Consider the following 22,330-nt stretch of genomic DNA (forward strand, 5'->3'; position numbering starts at 1 on the left):
CCCAGCACCAAGGCGGACTCGGTTATTCAGCTGGCTGGAGGCAGTGAGGTTTGGGCTGCGGGGGGCAAGGCACAGCCACCAGGGAGCACCGGGAGGGCGCGCTGGGCTGATGCAGGCGTGGGCCTGCGTTGGCTGTAGCCAGGCAGGGAAGTCATCCTTCCAGAGAAGGCAAGGAAAACGAATGCAACGTTCCTATCATAGACGTTTTGTTTCAACATAATTAACGCAGCACAACATTAAGAACAACAGTAAATTTGGTCTATAAAGCGCAGACCTAGGTGGTACAGGATTTATAACTGCCTGAGTCTTGAAATAAAGTAAATACACTTTAAGTTCCTGATAGTTATGGAAACAGTTTTGAAAGATTGCAATGCAGTACCAATAAAGCTTTTGTAAATGCTATCCTAAAATATGTGTTTTCTCTAAAAGAAAATAGTTGCCATAGGAGGTTTATTTTATTTTTCCATATTTTTATCTATCAGGCTTCCAGAGAAATGGTAGAAAAACAGTTTGTTCTTCCGAAAGAATATGTGTTTATCCGTTATTCTCGAACTGTGACAAACGGGGTATTGGGACCAGCAGAGGCGGTAAAGTGTCCTATTAAAAAGCACCGTTACAAATATAAGAGAGAGAAACTCTGTCACTGGCAGCGTGTGAAACAGCACTCCCCGACCTCTGCCGGACCCTGCACCTTCCCCAGGGACACCTGATCCCACAAAAGGAAGCCATTTAAAGCAAATCTGTGCTTCCTCGGTCCAATGAAATAATTTTGACGCTCTTTAAACAAGAATAATTACATTATTACTACCAGCATTTCTCAAGCACATCCAATACAAGAATTTCAAAACACTACACTTGAGTCACTAATTTTTCATTTTCTAAATGAAACAGCTATCAAAACAGTGATTTTGTCTAAACCATTCATAAACGAAGCAGTAGCAGAACAAGACATAAACACTGACTACATCAACCTTATCCTGTTAAAGCCCCTTCAAGGCTAATTTACTTCTTCCTTCATAGCATCTTGGCCCTGGTGTCACAGGACTTCAGGGGAATCCAGGTGCCTTTCACCTTTACTCCTTTCACCTTTAAACATTCGCATTCCGAGGCCTTGGGGACAGCTGAACCTACACTCGGCACAGGCGGCTGATGGAGAGGAGACCTTTGCAGATGAGCTAGGACGAGTCTTCAAAGTCAACTTCTCCCTAAATCCAGTCTTATAACAGGCAAGGGGCTTGGAGACGAGCACAGCAGCCAGGCCACGGAGGCTGATGGAGCCACTGGGTTTGGTTATCACCGTGCTTCCGTAACATTTCACTTGTAGGAGAGTCTTCCACTGCCCAAGGTGCCCGAGCGCCCTGGTAATCTGCCTCGAACAGGATATGAAGGGTGCCCTGAGACAGACTAAGGAGGGATGTCTTTGGTGGGACTGTATACCACGTTTAGGGCAAAAAGGTGTTGACAGAACTATTTTAAATATGGGTAACACTTTGGGTATTAGGGCCAGAAAGTCTTCCCATCGATGCCCATTTTCTATTAAGTGCTGTTGCATTGCCCTGTGAGCCAAGCCCTAGTTTCCTTTAGTTTATTTCTGATGTGCCTTGTGCAACCTCCACAGGACCAGAGACGGAGGCTCTCAGACCTAGAATTTCTGTAAGATTTTTACTGGCAGTAAGCACTTAGGGTTTTGGCCATAGCTGCGCCCATGAGGGCAGTGATGCGATTTGCTCCTCACAACAGTAATTCAGTGTCCTCGCAGTGGCTACAGTTTGTGACACTTGACCGATCTGTGCCCTCCTGAATTTGGTGGCCGCAGCTCCCAAACTGCACACACAGACCTCCGACCCCGGCAGGAGGAGGACGCGAGGGCAGGCATAGCACCCGCAGGCCCAGGTGCCCTCTGCAGCCCGAGCACAAGGGGATGGGGTAGGCTCAGGAGCCTGCTCACGCGGCATTTCAGCCAGGGATCCTGGGACAGTCTTTGTGAGCAACCTCACACAACAGTCTAGACACGGCTGTTAATTCCCAACTCTTTTAATCTCATCATCTACCAAGTGCAACACATTATCTTCCATTACGATATAAGTAAGCAAAAAATTAATTAACCTCCACTCTCCATGAGAAATGAAGCTTTATATAGACAAAATCATGCACGTTCGTGATATTTGATTACAGGCTAAGGAAAGAAAAAAGAGAAAGTCTGAATGAAATACGCTTAAAGAGATTTTATTCAGGCAAGAGAGGACCTTCTGCTTAACATACGCAAGCTATTAGAAATTTCTCAACCAAATCATATGGAAGTGCATATACGGTACATGTTAATTCTTCGCACAGAAGCAGTGATGGAAGGATCCTGGCTTCAGAATGGACTGTTTTAATTCTGCTTCAGCTCTCAATTCTGCCTTTCATTTTCCTACTGGCTTTCTGAAATTCCATGGAAAGACATTGTTGTTAAACAGCAGTGAGTGTTATTCTCACAGCAGTGTACACTAATAATAATTCAGTGTGGTGTCATGGAAGGCTGTGAGCTCTTAGCTGAATGTATTTGAAAAATAAAGTTTGTTTTTTTTCCTCAGAGATCTTTACTTAAGTCAGCATGGAACTCTTGTAAAAGATAACTACCAATAAGTCACAACTACCCAAGGAACAGCCTTTTTATTTTATTTTTTTATTCGTTGCTCACCATGACAACATAATAAATGAGCCCTGAGAGACTAGAAGTGCATAACTATTTAAAATTTTGTATTTTATCTTTCATTGTATGCTTCCAGACATAACATTCATGATCTATTTTTTTTAACCCTCTTCAGTGTCTCCAAGTAAAATACTCCAATTTTCAACTGCAATATACAGTAATCAGAAATACATCTTCACCGTGATTCTAGATAACAGTTTACAAAACTAGTCTTATAGTATTTTTGTGATTCATTAATAATTACTTGCTCCCGTAAAAGGAAAGCAACAAGCCAACACAGCTTCAACATCTGCTTTTTCAATTTTTGTTTTGAGTTCTGTTGGATGTCTCTGTATTCTTTCATACATGACTAATAGGAAAGATACAAGACTAATAGGAAACATAACTGAAACTTCACTTATGGTTGGTTTCAGTTAACAGATGGTCTTTAAACTATCCAACATAAAAGCATTCATTTTAGAAAAACTGACCCCAAAACTGCTTCATAAAATAAAAAGTATTTCAATTTTTTTTCCAGAGCTTTAGGATCTCTCAAGACACTACAGTATAAGAGGCCCCAGGGTTTAAAAAAAAATAAAAAAAAACTTATAATTCCTGATTTTAAATATCAGAGACTAAAGGCTTTACGATATGATAAGTATCAGAAGTAACATACACAGCTATACAGAAAGGTGGGCCTGCTAGACTAAGTCTGTTCTTGCTAAATTTCAAGTGCCAACATAAAATTACAGCAAAGAGATCTGCAAAATCCCTCTGCTACAGATGATTGCCATGATAGGTCAACCAAAGCCTTAGTTTTCCATATGCTAATAGAGCAGTTATGGTGGGGTCTTCTGGCTGCTGTAATAGCTGCTTCCTTCTGGATAAGTAACTACAATAAGTCAGCCACCAAAATAAAGAAAGAAAGAAAGAAAAAAAAAAGAAAAAAGTAATATCTTAGCAATATGCTTTCAGGGCGTATGAACTAGAGTGATCATAATCTGAGTCCTGTTCCCAAACTATTTAATGTAGAATGCAGTGAATGAAGAATTGCCCCCCACACACCTTGAGCAGTTGAAGAGTGTTTAGGATCGATAGGAAGGCTTGGCACGATTTGTGCTGCTCCACATTTCTTAGTCCAACAGTACCACTGTACGTCTGGCTCGTTCTAATACCCATCTACAAATCTGCTGCTGACCACAGCCAAAGAAAGTGTAGCAGGGCAGATGCACCTTGGTCTCTGTGCTCGGTGCTTTTGCTCAGATAGCAGCACCTTAGAGAGCAACGTGGTGACTTTGCTACAAGAGCAGTCTGCTTACAGCATGGCTTTTCTTAAAAGCCTATCTACAAAAGAAACCAAGAATAAAACCAAAGAAACAGCTATTGTCCAAAATGCCTCGCAAGCCCATCCATCATGCTTTGCATAACCTGGGGACAAATGGGGACTACTGCAGCACTGCTGTAGCTGTAAGGGCACCAGAGCGTGGTGCCAATTTAAATATAAACAAGGTTTAATGCCTCTGTCTTTTTCAGACTCACTCTTCGATGTGTTCTGACAGCAGCCCAACTGAAGCCAAAGCATCAGAAGCAACTCCACTTTGTTTTAGGTCAAGAATTAAAGATTATTTTATTCAGCTATATTAACAAGTACTTTACATAAGTCTGTGCTACTACTCGTATTTTGAGGCTGCCTGTGCAGCGACACCGGACAGCTGCGCATGGCTGGACTTTGCCGATTGTCAGCAGCTGCCTGGTGGAGGCAGCGATGTTCCTCTTTCCCTGGAAGAGACTGAAGGTGGCAGCACTTTCGTGGAACAAACAGAATTGACTTTTATATAATATCTATGTACGTACACACACACGTCCGGACACAGTTTATTTATGGCCAGATTCTGAGCCCCTTGCTCACATGCAATAGGTATTTACTCTTGCAAGGTGTCCCACACAGCTATGCCTGTTAACAGAGGGTCCATACAAGCCATCAATATTTTGGTCTAGACAGGGAAATAATTTTTGCAATCTGCTCACATTAAAGAACAGCCTTCAAAAAGTCACTCAGACACAAGTCTAGAAACAGATGAAGCAACTGAAGCAAAATAGCAATATACCTTAAAAGCATGGCTCTTAATTTTTAATTGCTTCCTAATCAGAATTCTTTCAGCTTTGCAGAGAGGTATATGATCACTTTAAAAAAAAAAAAAAAACTCTACTTTTAAAAGTGCTGTGAAAAAGAAATCATACAAAAATTAGCACTGGAGAAAGAGTTAGCAAATAAACCAAAGTTGAAAGTAAGTTTCTTTCCTTCAGAAAGTCTGTTTTTCCAGATGCATCATCGGCATCTGCATGTTAGCAATTTTTCATTATTTATAAATGGAGTATTACAGGAACACAGCCAAACTACAAGCCAAGAAGTCCAACACACACATTTTTAAAAATAGGGAATGTGTCTTGGTTATAGAACAAAAGAACTCATTTTATCACTTGGCTTTACCGCTTGAGAAAATGGCTCCTGGTGTGCTGAACTCCATGATAAATGTGCCCCCTCTAGATCTTTATTGCCCTTGTAAATCAAAGGACTGACAGCAGTTAATAAGAAAGCTTTTGAGTGGTTTTGAAGTTTTGCTTTGTACAAATAAAATCTCATATTAAAGAATTTGCTAGTCCTCAAGGTGTGGAAAAATGAGTATGACTGGAACCTGTTGTGCTTTTTTTTTTTTTTTTTTAACTGTTTCCACTGTTTTCAAAAAAAAATCATTTTGTAGCAGAAGCAGCAGAATAAAATAAGTAATTCATGCTGTATTGAAATACAAAAAATAGAGTTGGTGATTTAGTTATTAACATTTTTTTCTGGCATTTCTATACCCTCTGATTTCTGGACAGAACAACAAAATCTTAAGTATAGAGTGTAAAACACGAAGGATTTTTCCAAAGCTTCACATTAGATGTTGACAGTTTTTCTTCGAGCTGTTCTTACCTGAAGAAAGTACCTATTCTACATCCAAAAATTATTGGTCAAAATTCAGCTACGATACTGTTTTTGGAAGGATAAGGATCATTTGAGTTAGCAGCTAACCCACAGGTATGGACAGAAATTTTCAAATTCACTGACAACTGCGATGTTTACAGATGGCCAAATTATGGTAAGTAGCTTGAGTTTTACAAATCTACCTTTTGGTCAAGCAACAGTACTTTACTGGGAAATAAATAAATGACTACAACACAAGTATTTGAAGATCAGATTGCAAAGAAGTGAACAGAACAATTTGTAATTACAGATTTAAAAGTTTACTTTAAGAAATTATGTTCTGGAACAGAGACTTGGAAAAAAAATGTTTATTGCTCCAATTTAGAGGTCTTCAGAAGCAAACTGATACATATTTTGAAGTTTGGGTAAGTACATTCTTCATGGCATCATGCTGTGAGCATACAGCATCAGCATTTCACTGAATTACAGTTTAACCAAAACAAATTAGAACTAATGTTGTGGTGGCTTTGTTTTCCTTCCATGGCTTGCATTATCCCTGTTCAGTTCCAGGCAGCATCATTCTTCCTAAAACAGTTAAAGGCACAGTCTGGTCGAGGAAATCTTAACAGGAAGCTGCAGTTATTTGGACAAAGCTACACTTACTTATAGGGAAATAAATATTTCCTGTTTGAACCGGTAGCATAAAGGTATTATGTGACAAACTATCGACAGGTCTAAAGAAAGCCTCACTCTTCCCAAGTGGATTTTTAACACATTTTAAAAGGCATCTCAATGAAACCATATTCTAGTAAACACAGTCTTTTTAAATATATTTCCCCCTTCTTCATCTATCTAGAAAAAAAAAAAGACTTTATTTAAAAATCAAGAAAACCAGTATTAAAGGAGCATATTAGCAAGTGTCATTTAGGATTAGGATCCAAAGCATCAGGCAGCAATATATCCCAGCTGCGTGGATCTGTTGTAGCCACAGTCCCTCGGATGTCACTTATCACTAGCAGGCACTGCAGAGCTACAGAGAAAAGGCAAATCTAACGCTGAAGCGTTACTGCCTTCCGCAGGACTTGCCCTCCTCCCGCCTGCAGCCCCCCCTCTTTTTGCTGACAACTTCCCTCACACGCTCTGCCCTTTAGGTGGGTAGAGAAGCGGGTCCCTGGGAGAGGCTGCGAGGCACAGGTAACCGAACCCTGCCCAAGGAGAGGCTACCGATCAACAAACGGCAGCATCTCGTCTTCTCAGACACAATGGAAAAATACACAAAGCAGGCGGTAAGTCGGGAGGGCACAGGCTACTGAGCAGTCATCCAAGGCTCCATTCACGTGCTCGATGAACTGAGGTAGTTAACTGCAGCATGCTGGTATTTTCATTTAAAGCACTGTTATGTTTCTAACTCTCACAGCTGGAAAGAACACCTAGAAATACAAACTGAACGTACTCAGTAAACGTATGCCTTCCCTAGTCTATAGACGACCAGACGCTTCTGTGATTCCACTGGCAGAATTATCTCCATTTGTTCCCCCACCACCACTATTACAAATTCACACTGCTCCCCTTCAACAATATTGACAGACTGAAAGGAGAAAGCGAGGGATACGACCATTAAAAGTGTCCCTCCACCACAGTACTGTGGTCTTGTAGGCCAGCATTAGTTAAATTAGAAAGCAGCCAGCAAGCAGCCTTCGTAACACCGTGGTTGAGGGCTGCCCAGAGAACATCACTCGTCTAACAAGCACCTAGGCATGAACATGACACAGGACATTTTATAGAAATAAAAAGCAAGTTTCTGAAGCATCTAAACACTTCGCAGTTTACAGACAAATACCAGTTCCTGATGGAAGGTCCAACATTCCTGATCCCCAGGGCTGGAAAAGAGGCCAGAACATGACAAAAGGCATAGAAAAGACTGAGGATCTCGGCACCAACAGTTTTCATCCTGCTAGTGACACAGCAGCCGACAGCAGCAGAGCTTGGTTTGGAAAAGCCTACAGAGGCGTCCTTCTGTGTGACAGTAAGAACTTGAGCAGAGTTAACGACACCTAACAAATTAAAAGGAAGAGAATTAGGGCAAAAATTGAATTCAGAATGAAGCGAATTCAGAACAGAGTTGCAGGTCATGCCGTTCAAGACAGTGTGCGATTTTCTGCTGATGAACTTTCTTTCAAAACGCACAGTCACTACTGACACTAACGGAACCGATAATGGGATGGCGAGCCAAAACACAGCAGAGATCCACCCCCACAGACAGCACGATGCATCTGGGATGGTGACTTCCCCCTTGAGGTTATCAAGGTCATTATGCTGGGAAGACCAAACGTCGGTTTAACATTAAAAGTCAAATTCATGATTATATAACTGTTTTATGACAATTTGTTCTTCTAATTTTTCAATTCAGAGAAGTGTTCTTAAACCTCTGAAAAGTTATCTATACCTTAAAATAAAGGAAAAGAAAGGAGAAGAGAAGTAAAGCCCAACAACTGACGACTGAGTCATTTGTTCCGGAGGGGAGGAACCTCCCCTCTCCAGGTCAGTCACCAGGTACTCGCTTACAGGAGAACGTCTCTAAACTTTGAATTTCAGCCCAGCAATCATGAGCCAAATCATAAATAAGTATTGATGTTTGCCACTCTACAGTTAAATTACATCAGGCATCAATGCAATCAACTCATTAGCTGTTTTTTATTGAGCACCAACATTCATTACTTACTTTTCAATTCTTTGATTAAGCAACATATTGCCTGTATTCCCAGTCTACATCTACCAGCTGATTAGCTCAATAATACTGATAATCTTCTCAAGTCAAAAGAGCTGGGAAGGGAAGTAACTGAAATCCCTATGAGCAGACTCAATTTACTCCTTTTGTGTATAACATCAATACACTAAACTACCAGCAATACAATCCAGCAAATGAAACTTCAAATGCACTAAGTTAGAGAGTAATTTTAACAAAAAGTCACAGCAGGTCATTAAAATGCCCCTTAATTGTCTCTAGATCATACTCCGTTATCCTTCAACAACCTTCCTGGCATGCTGAGATTTTAAATCTCTTCTGACTGATGTAAGACCCAAGAACAGAATTGAAGCATGATTGTCACATACGGAGTCTGAATGCCAAAGGTCAGAACAGCTTACTGGTATGCTGGCCCACTGCTCCAAATTTTATATCTTTTCTGTCCCTCGGTTATTGCCTGACATGATTTAACAACTGTAATTCCTTATTTAACGATGTCAAAGGTTTTTAGGAAATTGACTGTATTTCACCAACGATATATTTCTTCTTGATTACAGAGTGGTTAAAATGATTTTAAACCAAGACAGCAAAATAAAGCAGTAATAAAATCAATAAAAGGTGCTTAAAACATTCCTTCTATTAGGTAATGGCATTTAAAATATCCGTAGCTTGTAATGGCACTTAGGATATGCCCAAAAATCAATGAGCTAAATTACTTATTGAACTAGTTAATTTGAACATTGAGTTTTATATGTATATTGGTAAAACCAGCTCCAGGAACAGCGGCTCCGTCTGAATTCCACGGTCAGATGTCTCCCTCTGCTGGAAGGAGCCTCTAAAAGCTCCGCCGGGTTTTTATTTTTCAAGCAGCAAAACAAAACCGACTCTAGAGGACGTAACGCCTAAAAGACTCCACGAGAGGTCTCAGACCCGTCCACAGTAGGCGAATGAAAGCCGGTGTCATCGGGAGCTGCCGCGTTTCGGGATGCTAAACGGCAACACCGAACCTGAGCCTCCACCCCGTGCTGCCACATTTCTCGGACCTGAGAAAAACGTACCGCACGGGAAAAGCGTGAAAGGAGGAATACCTTAACGCTTTAGAAACAGCGAGACTCTGAAGAACTCTGCTAGTACTTTTTGTGTCAAAAATACCTCCGCGGTGGCTTCAGGAGCAGCACGCTCCGTTCTGTTTTCTTGCTCGAAGGGAGGTACAACTGACAAGCTCCGTGCCTGCTGGCTTGGTTCCGAGTCTAAGCTGCTGCTCTTTTAGGAAAAACTATACTTCAGAGGGGAGAACGTTTAAAAAAAAATAATAAAAAAAAAGACTGGAGGCTGTTGTTGCCCATAGAACACAACACATCGGGCTAAAGGCGAACACCCCCAGACCTCCGCCCATTTACACAGCCGCCGGGGCGCCGCGTCCCGACTTCCCCAAGATGGCGCCGCGCCGCCGCCGGCCTCGCCGCACCTTCCCAAGATGGCGGCGGCGGCGTGGCCCGTCTCCCGCGACCTCCCCAAGATGGCGGCGGCCGCCCGCCGCCCCGTCGCAGATGGCGGCGGAGGCCCCGCCCGGGCGCGGGGCAGGCTGGGAGCGGGGCCGCGCGGCGGGGAGCGGGGCCTGCGGCGGGCGGGGCGCGGAGCGGGGCCGGGGCCGGGGCCGGGGCCGGGGCCGGGCGGGCGGCGGGCGCCATGCCGGAGCTGGCGGTGGACCGGGTGGTCGTGCACCCGCTGGTGCTGCTCAGCGTCGTCGATCACTTCAACAGGTGGGGCCGGCCGTCGGGGCCGCCGCGGCGCTGAGTCACGGGCCCGGCCCGCGCCGCGCCGACAGGCACCGGGCGCCGGGGGGGCGGGGGGAACGGGAAGGGACCGGGGGGGCGGCCCCGGGGCGGGGACGGGGGGCGGCGGGTCCCGGGGGGGGGGAATCGGACGGAGCCGGGCCCCGGCCCCGCGCGGCGGCGGGATCGCGGCCTGCGGCAGCCGCCGGGGCCCGGGGGAGGCGGCGCGGGCCGGGCCGGGGCCGGGGGGGGGCTGCGGAGCCCAGGGCCGCGTCCCGCAGCTGCCGGCGGGGCCGAGCGCGGCCCTGAGACCCCTCCCGGCCCGGCCCGGCCCGGTGTAGCTCCCGGGGTACCTCCCGGCGTACCGGGCGGCCGCAGCTTTAACGCTGAACAACAACATCGGGAGCAGCCGCGCGGCTGTGCGCGGAGCTCCCCGGCTTCTCCCAGCCCCTGCCCCGTGACACAGCACCTCGCGGGCCGCGCCGGCCCCGCAGCCCTTTCCCCGCATCGCCGCGTTACAGCGTTTGGCCCGGAGTGCACCCAGGCAGCTTTTTTTTAACGTCAATCAGCAATCAGTAATCAGAATCCACACCGCCCTTTGTTCGGTCCCACCAGCACCCACGCTGCTTAGCTTGCACGAGTCAGAAGCAACAGCTGCCCCGCTGTTACCTTCTTCCCCGAGCCGGGCTCCGTGCCATACGGACTGACCGTCTTTTCCATTCAGGATAGGAAAAGTTGGAAACCAGAAGCGAGTCGTCGGTGTGCTGCTGGGCTCGTGGCAGAAAAAAATCCTGGATGTGTCCAACAGTTTCGCAGGTGAGTTCGGGTGTCCGACCATATTAAAACCTACTCAGTTACTCAATCAGACGCATCACATACTTTTTTCTTAAGCCACCCTGCTATACCACAGATACTTTCCACCTACAAATCAGCCAGTATCAAACAAAAAATGCTAACTGCCAGCTGTCAAAAATACAGCTATCCCAGGCTGTCTCGTCCTGCACCTTCCCTGTAACATTGTGCCATGTGCGGTGTTTCAGGAGCAGGTGTAAACCTTTTTTAAGACGCTGGCAAATGTTTTGGTGCATTGTACTGGCTGACCTCTGCTGAGCGATCGTGTCGCAGCTTGTAGAACAAATCACAGCTCTGAGTGCTGATGTGGCTGTTTCCTGCTTACGTAAAGATGTAATGTGTACTTCAGCTTTAATTCTTTTCCTCAGATTTTGTCCAGTTACAGCACTTGTTCTTTGTTTAAGCATGTTGTTAATAGCGTTGAAAAGTTTCCTCTTAAATACTTATACGTGATAGTAACAGTAGGTTTTGAATCCATGGCTTTCACTAACCCATTTGTGTTAGTTACATCATTTCCTTCCCAGTGGGACCACTCTATGACAACGCAAAAATATCTCAGTTTATATATGCAGTTTCACAGTTTGTATGGAGTTCTTCTCCCAAACGGGGGCCTTTCTTTTTTTTTCCCCAATTTTTGGAAGGCTATTTTTTCCACTTGAGTTGAAAAGAGTTGTTTTGTTGGTTTTGGTTTTTGATTTTCATTTTGTTTGTTTGTTTGTTTGTACTTTTGACAGCCTTTCAACTATGAAGCTTTAATATTGTAAATTGTAGGGCTGAAAGCAGCCTGTTCTCAAAATTGAGCCTGTGTCCCTGTATACATGCTGACAGATGAAATAACTAGCGCTGTACTCAAGGGTAAACAGTCCTTACTTAAAGTGCCTCTTTGGGTTCTAGTCGTCCATAAAAGCACTGATTAATTCTACACTGAAAATTAATTTTTCTCTGAGTAGATTTCTGTTGATCAACAAGCTACAAAGTCTATAGAGATCCTCAATTTATCATATCAAATGTCTGTGCACAGCAGTTACTTTTGTATAAGGGAGGATTTCTTTCTGATGTTTTGATGTTGTCAACTGATGATAACCTTCAAAATGTTTTGCATTTTATTTTTCTGTTCTAAAACTGTGAGCAGTTGGGAAAGGGAACTGACCAGGGCTGAAATTTATTTTCTGCAGTGTAATGTTGCAGAACATTTGAAACTGTTTAAGATCCAATCTCCCTTAGCAGCCAAAGCTATCCTGAAACATGGTGGTTCTATAAATGTTTCCAGTCTGGACGTTGGATTCTTAAATACTGATATTTTGTTTTATTCCCAGTTCCTTTTGATGAGGACGACAAGGATGATACTGTGTGGTTTCTAGACCATGACTATCTGGAGAACATGTATGGAATGTTTAAGAAGGTCAACGGTAAGTTTAGATTGTCTTGCAGTCGTGGATACACTCCTAGAAACTTCAAAATCTTTGTCTGCCTGAGAAAGTGAATTCATAGCTAAGTAGAAAATTATTTGCCCATGTAAGAAGCCACTCCATACTAATTCCTTGCATGGCTTCACTTTTGCTAATGCTTTTCAATGGATTAATTTGTACAAGTAGTTTGCGTTCTTAACACATTCATTTATACCTTGTTATTTTTCCCAAGTAACTCTTCTGTACAGATGTGCCCTGAAATTACTTCTTATGAATGTAAATATTACAAACTCAAATTTCAAGTAATAATTCTATTACTCCTCACTACTGTTTTAAAAACTATCTTTGCTACTTGGTTTGAGACTTCAGAGCTGAATGTCCATTCGTAACTTAAATTCCCATCAATTTTCTTAGCCCTAGGAACAGTTGGCATTCCCAAGAATCAGTTTGTATTTCTAGAATTTTTGCATTCTTAGATGTCAGAGTTTCAAGCTGACAGATCCCAGCATCTGCAAAATTAGCACGTGATATGAAATAGTCTAGTTACAAACCTAGGAGTAAAGTAAATCACGCAAACTAAGATCATGTCTTTGTCACTGGTCATGTCATTGTCTTGCCTGCTCCGATTCATTTTTTCCCTGCTCTGCACTCGTCTTCTACATGCATCAGATTTTCACCCCTGATTCAGTCTCTGCCTAAATCTTTCTATTGTTGTCTTGCCACACGATTCTGATTTAGAATCCTTTCTGTTTTTTCTCAGCTAGAGAAAGAATAGTTGGTTGGTACCACACAGGCCCTAAACTACACAAGAATGACATCGCCATCAATGAACTGATGAAAAGATACTGTCCTAACTCTGTAAGTGCTGCACTTTCTTTTTGTTTTTCGCTCTTTCTTCCTGAATGGGGGACCTGGGAACCCCTGGCCCCTACCTTTGTTATGGGTGATACAGCTTGTTAAAAACTCACGTCAAAGTCTTTTGAAACATCTGTAGATGTCTTTTCGCAATGCCTGGAGACAACACCTCTGCGCAGCCAGCATACCGCTGGTAGGGAATGAAGAGCTGACTTGGGTATTTCTTTCTAGTCCTTGAATAAAACTTGGGTTTCTGAAATGTTTGGTTTTTTGCTTTTTTCCATAAGGTGTTGGTGATTATTGATGTGAAACCTAAGGACTTGGGGCTGCCCACAGAAGCTTATATTTCAGTTGAAGAAGTTCACGATGTGAGTATTCAATGTTTCCATTAAAAGATGAGTGTTAGTTTCCCTGGTTTTCTGAAGGATGCACATCCCTGTGGCTGGCAGCCAAAATCTGCTGAAACCAGAGTTTAAATCCCAGCAGTGGTGTGAGCCTTTCTAACTCAAGTTTTCATCCACCAATGCGCTTGGAAGAAAAGCTTTGTGTTACAGTTTGACCTCAGGAATTCCACAGTTCCAGTTTTCTGTATGATTGAGATGCTTCTTGCCTGTTTCTGTCACTTCCATGGCCACGGTCACTGACTGGAACACTTCTAACCAGTGACTTCTGCGCATATGTTTGCAGAGGTATTCTGAGTAATGATGTGCTTATTCATTTGTTCACCAGCCAGTGTTGAACAGGCAGGTCAGGCATGAGCAAAACTAAGTAATCACTTGCAGCACTCTGCACACAGGTGATGTACGGTAGTAAATCAGCTTCAGCTTTTCATCTCCAACTGTTTGATTTAAATTACATTCTGAACATATATAAAGAAGTTTGATCCTCTCGCCTTTCTGAGGCCCTCAGTAGAGAGACAAAGCTGTTTCCAGTATTACAGGTTATATATCTGCAGAATTTGATCTTAGTTACGTGAATTCACAGTAGTCTCAGTAGTGCTTTCTGTTTACTGGTGTGGGTAATGACTTTGAAAACAGACAGAAAAAACTCATTCTCGGTAGTTCAGGTGATGACTCTTTTAAACATCTCCCTTAATCTCAATTGTATAGATTTTAATTTGAATTAGATTGATTCATATTAGTATTGTTTCTAGAATTGTATACGTGCTTCTAACTAGTGAAAGCCAGGATGACAAAAAGATATTTAGTGAGATTTTCCATTCTACCCACTAGTAGACCAATAGACAAATAAAGTACATTAATTGAAAATTACACAGAGCACAAGAAATTGCTAGCACTTCTGGACTTGTGGCAGAAATACTAATTAAAACAAGAAAGGGGCAGTCTTTCTGATTTCTGGTCAACTATATTTAACTACTTTGCTAAATTCATTAGTACAGTTCCTTATACTCTATCTGAAATTGTGCATTTTTAAAAGGCTTTGTGATTCACTTCTAAACTTCTCCCCTTAGCTGTGTACTTCAGTCCCATGTTGTTTTGCCCTAATGTGACCCATTGCCTCTTCCTGATGCTGTTGTGCAACAGGCCTCAGTTAATCTTATGCTTCAACATTGTTCACATTGCCCCTGCTCACTTGAGACACCTCTACTGGCTGGTGTGTGTGTGTCTTTGTGCCTGTCGTCAGCTGTGTGCCCAGTCTAACCCTGTCCCTTGTGTTCGTGCACCTCCAAGGATGGCACTCCAACCTCCAAGACGTTTGAGCACGTGACTAGTGAGATCGGAGCGGAGGAGGCAGAGGAAGTTGGTGTCGAACACTTGTTACGGTAAACACCTTTAAAATGAAAACTTTCTTACGAGACTGGCCCAGGAGGAAACAGGGTCCATCTGGCATCTCCTAGTGCCAGCTTCCTGGAGGAAGCACAGAGCTTGTTAAACATGCTGCTCAAGTTCCAAGAGTGTATTCATTTAGTAGTCTTGCTTGGCATGTTCGCTCGTTGCTTGTGAAACACGTATCTGCCCACTTAAACTCCATCAGATGATGAAAACTACGTAGTCACTGTATCAAAGCTTTGGAATATTGTGGTTTGGGACTGTCTTCAGCCACTGCATACCTCACAGAGCAGGACTGGATGGGCGCGTGGCAGGTTTATCTCTAGCTGACTAATTGGCAAAGCTCGCTAGTCATCAAGAAAAGAGAGCAGTCACCCAATACAAGCTGTTTGGCTTCTCAAGTGTCAGAAATTCTGGTGTTTTATTTCTTTCTATCACTCTAAGCAGCGTAATTAATATTATTACAAATAGAACATTTGTGCACCACAGGATACAACAGTGACCTATTTTAGATACACTTTCTAATGTAAATCAGTTTGTTCTCATTCTTTGACTTAAAGCATTCAGTTTAATTGTCTTTTCTCTGGGCTTGAAACTGCTCTTCTTTCTAAGCTGTAACGACCTCTCAGTGACTATGCATAGCCTGGTAGTGAGCATGCAGTGTAAGGTTCTAATGCTGAGTCTTTGTTCTGCGTGTTTCAGAGATATCAAGGATACAACGGTGGGCACCCTGTCCCAGCGGATCACGAATCAGGTCCATGGCTTGAAGGGACTGAACTCCAAGCTTCTGGACATCAGGAGCTACTTAGAGAAAGTAGCCATGGGCAAGCTACCCATCAATCACCAGATCATTTACCATCTTCAGGATGTCTTCAACCTGCTACCAGATGTCAACCTGCAAGAGTTTGTCAAGGCCTTTTATCTGAAGACCAATGACCAGATGGTGGTCGTTTACCTGGCTTCTCTTATTCGTTCTGTGGTTGCCCTGCACAACCTCATTAACAACAAGATTGCCAACAGGGATGCAGAGAAGAAAGAAGGACAGGAAAAAGAAGAAAGTAAAAAAGAGAGGAAAGATGAGAAGGAGAAAGACAAGGAGAAGAGTGATGTCAAGAAAGAGGAGAAAAAAGACAAAAAGTAAAATGTGTAGTTTTTTTATTTGTAAATTAAAAATCTTGTAAACTAAATCACTTTGCTGCTGGGTTCTTTTCCTTTGTTGAAACGGTCAGTGCTTTGTTTGCCTCTACTGTGATGGCTGCTTTTTACATTCATTTATAACATGGCTGTATACATCTACTCCAACTGGCAGCTGCTGCAACAAGGAGATGGTTGCTGTATGTAAGGAGAAGGCTTGGAGGTTTGGGTCTTAGCACTGAGCAGGGAAGGGGGAAAAGCCAGGGTGACTTATTTTCTCTAAGCACAGCACTCTTCCTTCCCCCATGCTTATCTATCTCCTTCAATGGCAAACCAACAGCTGAAGATTTCTACTGCAGCCTGTACTAGAACTTGCTCTACATACCTGTTTTAGCTGTCACTGTGAGTTTTCACTATTAGCTGAGAACTGACTGGTTCTGAAGCACCACAGAGCAGGAACAAGGACGTTGCTACATGGCCAGCTGCCTTCTGGCCCTATCTTGTGATGGGCTGGTATCTCTTGGTACCTCACAAAAAAAAAAAAAGGCAGGTATAAAATACATTCCTGGCTCCTGGGCTCTGCTGGGGTCGAACTGAGGGGGGAGAGAGCACGGGCTCATGCTGGTGAGGAGGAAAGGCTGTGCGTGCCACTACTGTGCTGCGCAGAGCAGCTTGCCTTCCTCCCAGAGGAGTGACGTTCATTACCACATCATGTTTTGCAGTGTGAGTAGGTATTTGCATATTTCAGGACTAATTCATTGTAATTAGCCAATTTTATGCAATATAGACATATCTATATTTAATCTAGTCCTGATTTGCAGTCCCTGGGCACCTCAGTGCCCTGGCAGCACACAGATGGCACCGCTGCTGTTACAGCTGCCAGCGACCGAACCAGCTCCACGGCATGCCAGGGCAGCGCTGCCTCGGCTGCCAGCCCGCCCGCAGCTCCCTGCCCGCCCAGTCGAGTCCCTCCAAGCTCTGGGGTTAAAACATGTGGGGAGGCACTGACCCAGGCCGAGCTCTGCAGCGCCCCAGGCTGAGGCGACATTGCGGGTGCTGGGGAGCCTGCCCTGCACGTCCTGCAGCCCTGTCCTGCATCTCCACCGCCTGCCAGGACACCTGGCTGCTGGCAGGAGGGATGGACGCGTTCTCCAGCACAGCTGCCCCTGAAACCAAACCAGAAAGCTGGAGCTGGGGCTGTTTGGTCTCACACACTGCAGAGGGTCCCGTCCGTGCCACGGCCCCCACCAGCTCCCTGCCACCTCCCTGGTGGATGCGAGCGCTGCCGTGCCCAGGGCCAGCACACGGCGAGCAAGTTTCCTCTGGGGCTGGGCTGTGCCACACATGGAAATGCGTTCCCACTGCGCAGCACAAGCCCTGGCTATTGACAAAATAATAATACCAGCTCCAACAGCTGCTGAAAGGCAGTCACAGCAAAATCCCTGGCTGCTGGCTGTCCCCCGGCAGTATGAATGGTGGGTTTATTTAGTTCTGCTGCGGTGGTTTTTTTTTGTTTTAACCAAATGCTGCAGTCCTAGGGCTGCTGGCCTCACGTGCCTGATTCCCAGCACTGCCTCGCGGGTGCCACACGTGAGCGCACAACCCACGACAGCGACCAAGCCCCAAGGGGCTCCAGGTCCTGGTGAGGGCAGTGCCACCGCTGCCCCTGCACAGCCACACTCACAGCCCACAGAGCCGAGGGCAGCGCGGAGCTGGCTGCGAGCAGAGCTGGGGGCTCTCCAGCTCCCCCCACTCCTGAAGTGGCAGCACTGAGGGTGCCCAAATCCAGCCCCAGCCTGGGACGAGGACGTCTCCGGAGCAGCATCGCCCTGATCCCACACCCAAACCTTCGCCACAGCCCTGGGAGGAGCAGGGGGCTGTCCTCCCCGTGACACCAGCCAGGGACACGCACCTCGGCAGCTGCTTGTCGTTTATTGCACAAGAAATCGGCATCACTGAGGCAGGATGGTGCAGTACAAAACTATCCGGTTACCAGTCAAAAGCTATTGCAGAGGTTTGTATCCACAGACTTCATTTATGTACAGATTTACACACCAACGCTCGCAGGGGCCATGCCCGCGGTGCCAGAGCCGGGACCCTGCTGCCAGGAGCCCCGGGGGACACAGCAGGACCAAGGGCAGGGGCCTGGTCCTGCCCTCACCGCAGCCCCAGCAGCTTCTGACACCGGCCTGGCCGCGGCAAAGGGACCGCAGCACGTCTGGGCCAACCCTCGAGCCAAGCGAGTGCTGGGGGTGGCCGTGCTGCCCCCACCGAGCCCCGTGCCCGCTGCAGAGCGCCAGCTCGGAGCAGCCCTCCACTTCAGGATTAAGTACAACAGCACGGAGGCCTCACGCTTGTGAATAAAGCCGAGCAGCAGACAGGGCCAGTCTGGGGGCAGCCCCGGCCCGTGCCGTGCCCTGGCCCCAGCAGCCCCCGCTGCAGGCTCCCTGTTACCCTTGCTGGGTGCAGGATAGGGCCCAAGCTCGTACATCTTCACAACCACCTGAGAGTCAGTTCGAGAGCCGTTTCCCATCCTCACCTGCATCTACTAAAATGCCACAGAAAGGCAGAAAAAACTGGGGGGTGGGAATAGCCCATACCTAAAACCAGGTCTCACTTTAACTGCATCTAGGAAAAGCCCCAGCCAGGCTCCAGAAGTCAGAGACCCTGGACAAAGCTGCTGCTCCAGCAGAAGTGCCTTTCCCCATGGGGGGGTCTGTGGGGTCCATCAGGGTCCCCTCACAGGGACCTGCGGCCACAAGCTAAGGAGTTCAGTGAAGCTACAGGGAGCAGAGAGAAAAACTGCAGAGAAACGAGGGGGTTTGGCTCCAGCTCAACAGTTAAAGTTGTTCGTGCCTGTTTCCAGGTGCACACACCTCTTCAGTGCGAGGCTTCTCACCCCTCTCCAGGCACAGAGGAGCCCCTTTAGCGCTGACCAGCCATGGGACAGGGGAGCGCAGCCCCCCCCACGCCACCAGGCAGGAGCTCAGACCCTGGCATCATTCCCGAGCCACCCCAGCGCCCCCCGGGACTCCCAGTGGGGTGAGGGGGGACGGGGAGCCCAGGCGCACGCAGCACACCCAGGCTGAGCGGAGACAGGCTTTGGCACCCACCTCCCCATCACACCTCTGATTAATTTGGGGGAGGCACACGTGGACCCGTTTCCCCCAGGGCTGTTAGTGCAGGTCTTGCACAGGAACAAGAGCAGAGTCCGCAGCCGCCCGCACACCATCCTGCGAGGTGGCACCCGGCGGCAGGCAGCACTCGGGGCCCTCCCCGCCTCAGGCACCTCCGGAGTCGCTGGGAGAGCACCGAGGCTCCATCACTCCTGGCCAAATCCTTCTGTCTCCTCGATGGCGTAAAGCAGCTTCTCCTTCAGCTGTTCGTAGCTCTTGTACGGAGGCAAATCCAGGCGGTTAAAGCTGCCGAGACAACAGAGGCTGTGAACAGCGATCCCAATTCCTCTGCCGCCCTCCTTCCCCCACAGGGACCCCTCCCGTGGGGCCCCTCTGGCCTCAGCAGCTCCATCCCATGGGACTTCCAGTGGGGGGGATGGGACGGAGGGCACCGGGGCCCCGCACAGCCGGGCAGGGACCGCGAGCAGTTGTCCCCACGCAGCGCCGAGGAGAAATGACTTACCATGTATGGCTCCGAGGCAGCCACGTCTCTTTGCCAACTTTATCGATGCAGAATTTCTGGGGCCCGTTGCTGCCTGTTAATTATGAGCAGAGCAAATCTCATTACACGATCGGGAGCTGAAAAAGAAAACCCTGACGTGCCACTACAGCCAGCAGATCCCACCGGCACACGCCCTGACAGTCCTACAGCCACGAGGGCACAAATCCTCTGCAGCTCTCCGACAGCCTGCTCTGACCCCTTTGCAGAGAGGATGCACAAAAACACAAAGTGAAGAAGCTGAAAACTACATCCACAGCACACAAGATGTGCTGCTATCACTGTAAGTGGGGTGGTTAAAGAGCAAGTGTGGAAGCGTGCGTTCTGCCCCCGCTGGACAGAGCGGGTCCATCCGAGCGTCCTCAAGGACCTGGCTCAGGAGGTCTGAGTCACCAAGGTGGCTTTTTAACAAATTGTGACTGCTGGCTGAGCTCCGGGGGCCTGGAAAAAAGCTAACGCACCAGGCAGAACAAACAAATGGGCAAGGGTAGCTGCTTCGCTTGCATCAGTTCCAGGAAAACAGCAGAGAGGCTGGTACAGGCCCCAGAAGTAGCGAAGGACAAGTGCAGAATAATGCCGCATGCTGTGGGTTTCTAGAAAAGGGGCTCCATCACACCCAAAAAAAATCAAAATTAAGTCAAAAAAAACTCAAATCTCATTCAGAATGTCGTTACAAACTGGACTGACAAAGCTAACTGTGGTGGCACGGTTCAGCCTAAGGAATCTGTCTCGGTACAGCACACAGCAGACCGAACCACCGTGCCTGGACGTCACCGCAGCTACGTCACTGCTGCCAAGTGCCCCCGAGTCTGGGATGGAAACGTGGAAAACCAGGCCCCAGCAGCCAGCCCTGGGCACGGCCGCCATCCCCCCGCCTTCCCGGGACCCCCAGGCGAGCCGAGCGGCAGGACACGCACCGATGAGCTCCGCGAAGCCCCCGACCGGCAGGCGGCAGGTCCCCGTCACGAACTGCAGCAGCCGGATCCTCTTCTCGTTGTCCATCTCCTTCACCACCTGCGAGGACAGCGCGCCAGGGAGTGGGACCCCCGTCACCCCCAAGCTCCCCACACCCAGATGGGGCCAGGGCACCACCCTGCAGTGTCGCTCCTGCCGCGTACGCCCCGCGCTCCGGGCCGGCCCTGCCTGCCCCAGCCCCACGCAGGGGACACGGAGGCGCTGGGGCTCACCTGCCAGAACCACTGGATCTGCTTGCTGTTCTTGGTGTAGTGCCGGTAGATGGTGTTCTTCTGCCAGTCGTTCATGTCGATCTCCTGCATGCCGCACAGCATCAGCTAGGGACAGTGGACAGTCAGCAGGGGGGACAGAAACAAGGCCCCGCGCCCACGCGTCGCAGCACTGACTGCTTCGGGGCAGGGCTGCGCCAGGCACAGGCTCCAGCACAGGGCACGGGAGGAATTCCTCGCCTCTGATGAGAAATTTCCCACTAACGGGCCCAACAAGCAACCCTGCAAACCCCGCCACCGGGTGGGTGCGCAGAGCTGACGGGCAGAGCCCGAGGTTGGAGGGAGCAGAGCCCGTGCACCCCACCAGCACCGGGCTGCCGTTCCCCACATCAGCCCGGGGCAGCCTGCAGCAGGGTGGAAGCACCGCTACCTCCACGTTCCCCATCCCAGCGAGGGCACCAGCTCACCTCCAGCTCCTTCTCATCGAAGTACCGCAGCCACTCGAGCGGCACCACCTCGTTGAAGCCATCCAGGAAGGCCTTGGTCTGCTCCTCCACGCCCCGCGTGAAGCGCCAGTCCGTCAGCAGCCTGGGAAGGCAGGCGGTGGTCGGCAGGCAGCGGGGGGCACCGGGGCCGCTGCCATCCCTCCCCGCCGGTGGGAAGGCAGCCAGCCTCGGGGGGCCCCAGGGAGCTGCAGGGGTGCGTGGCAGGGCCCCCCTCAAGCCCTCCCTCTGCCCCCAAAGCCAGCAGAAGCCCCGAGCACAGAGCCACAGCCAGCGGGGGGACGAGGGGCGCAAACCACGACCCCTGGCTGCAGCCTGCCGCCCGCAGGACAGAGGCAGCCCCAGCCAGCGCTGGGTGAGCGGCCATGGGACAGGGAGAGCAGTCTCACCCTCTCTCCCCTCTCCTCTTTCCTGAAAGTACTGGCAGCTGCCCAGCAGCAGCCAGCCAGACCGCAGCGCAGCTCAGTGACCGCGCCAGCCCATACTTGTCGCAGGCCACGTAGCCAGGGGAAGCAGCCACGTCCCAAGCCCCACGTTCCCACCCCAGAACCGCCCTAAAGCCGGAGGGCCGGGCACCCAGCGGGGGCATCAGGACCAGACTCACATGATGTACTCCTCCTTGTTCTCCTCCGTCACCCGGATGCTCTCACCGCCCTCCTTCAGCTCGTGGGTGGTCACCTTGCCCAGGATCTCCATGTCCTGGATGAAGTACAGCTCCAGGCCGCACTCCTCCAGGCTGTTCTCCCTGCAGGAGGACACCAGGACGTG

The 22,330-nt window shown here is 48.1% G+C and overlaps 2 protein-coding genes and 1 long non-coding RNA gene across 4 annotated transcripts in view; 1 reads left to right on the plus strand and 2 right to left on the minus strand.

Annotated features, from left to right (window-relative positions):
- Positions 1-1,936: 1,936 nt before the first annotated feature.
- Positions 1,937-9,849, minus strand: LOC308176423. The gene is made up of 3 exons (XR_013938255.1): positions 9,538-9,849; positions 7,480-9,428; positions 1,937-6,224 (listed from the first exon to the last, which is right to left on the minus strand). It is a non-coding gene; the product is annotated as an uncharacterized lncRNA (long non-coding RNA).
- A 136-nt stretch (positions 9,850-9,985) lies between these two features.
- On the plus strand, positions 9,986-16,253 carry PSMD7 (proteasome 26S subunit, non-ATPase 7). Its single transcript, XM_080552106.1, has 7 exons — positions 9,986-10,148; positions 10,885-10,976; positions 12,329-12,421; positions 13,182-13,279; positions 13,564-13,644; positions 14,968-15,059; positions 15,769-16,253. The coding sequence occupies exons 1-7, from the start codon at positions 10,075-10,077 to the stop codon at positions 16,205-16,207; spliced, it is 969 nt and encodes a 322-aa protein (XP_080408232.1). The 5' UTR covers positions 9,986-10,074; the 3' UTR covers positions 16,208-16,253.
- Positions 16,254-18,113: 1,860 nt separating this feature from the next.
- Positions 18,114-22,330, minus strand: part of WWP2 (WW domain containing E3 ubiquitin protein ligase 2) — a 36,018-nt gene continuing 31,801 nt past the window's right edge. For both annotated transcript variants that reach the window (XM_080552078.1, XM_080552079.1), the window contains 6 exons: positions 22,167-22,307; positions 21,527-21,647; positions 21,063-21,167; positions 20,793-20,889; positions 19,840-19,912; positions 18,114-19,622 (listed from right to left, as the gene is read on the minus strand). In XM_080552078.1, the coding sequence (XP_080408204.1) occupies positions 19,523-19,622; positions 19,840-19,912; positions 20,793-20,889; positions 21,063-21,167; positions 21,527-21,647; positions 22,167-22,307 (637 nt within the window). In that variant the 3' untranslated portion in view covers positions 18,114-19,522. The remainder of the gene's footprint in view (positions 19,623-19,839; positions 19,913-20,792; positions 20,890-21,062; positions 21,168-21,526; positions 21,648-22,166; positions 22,308-22,330) is intronic.

This window comes from Anser brachyrhynchus (assembly GCF_964034855.1).
Source record: "Anser brachyrhynchus genome assembly, chromosome: 12".
NCBI lineage: Eukaryota > Metazoa > Chordata > Aves > Anseriformes > Anatidae > Anser > Anser brachyrhynchus.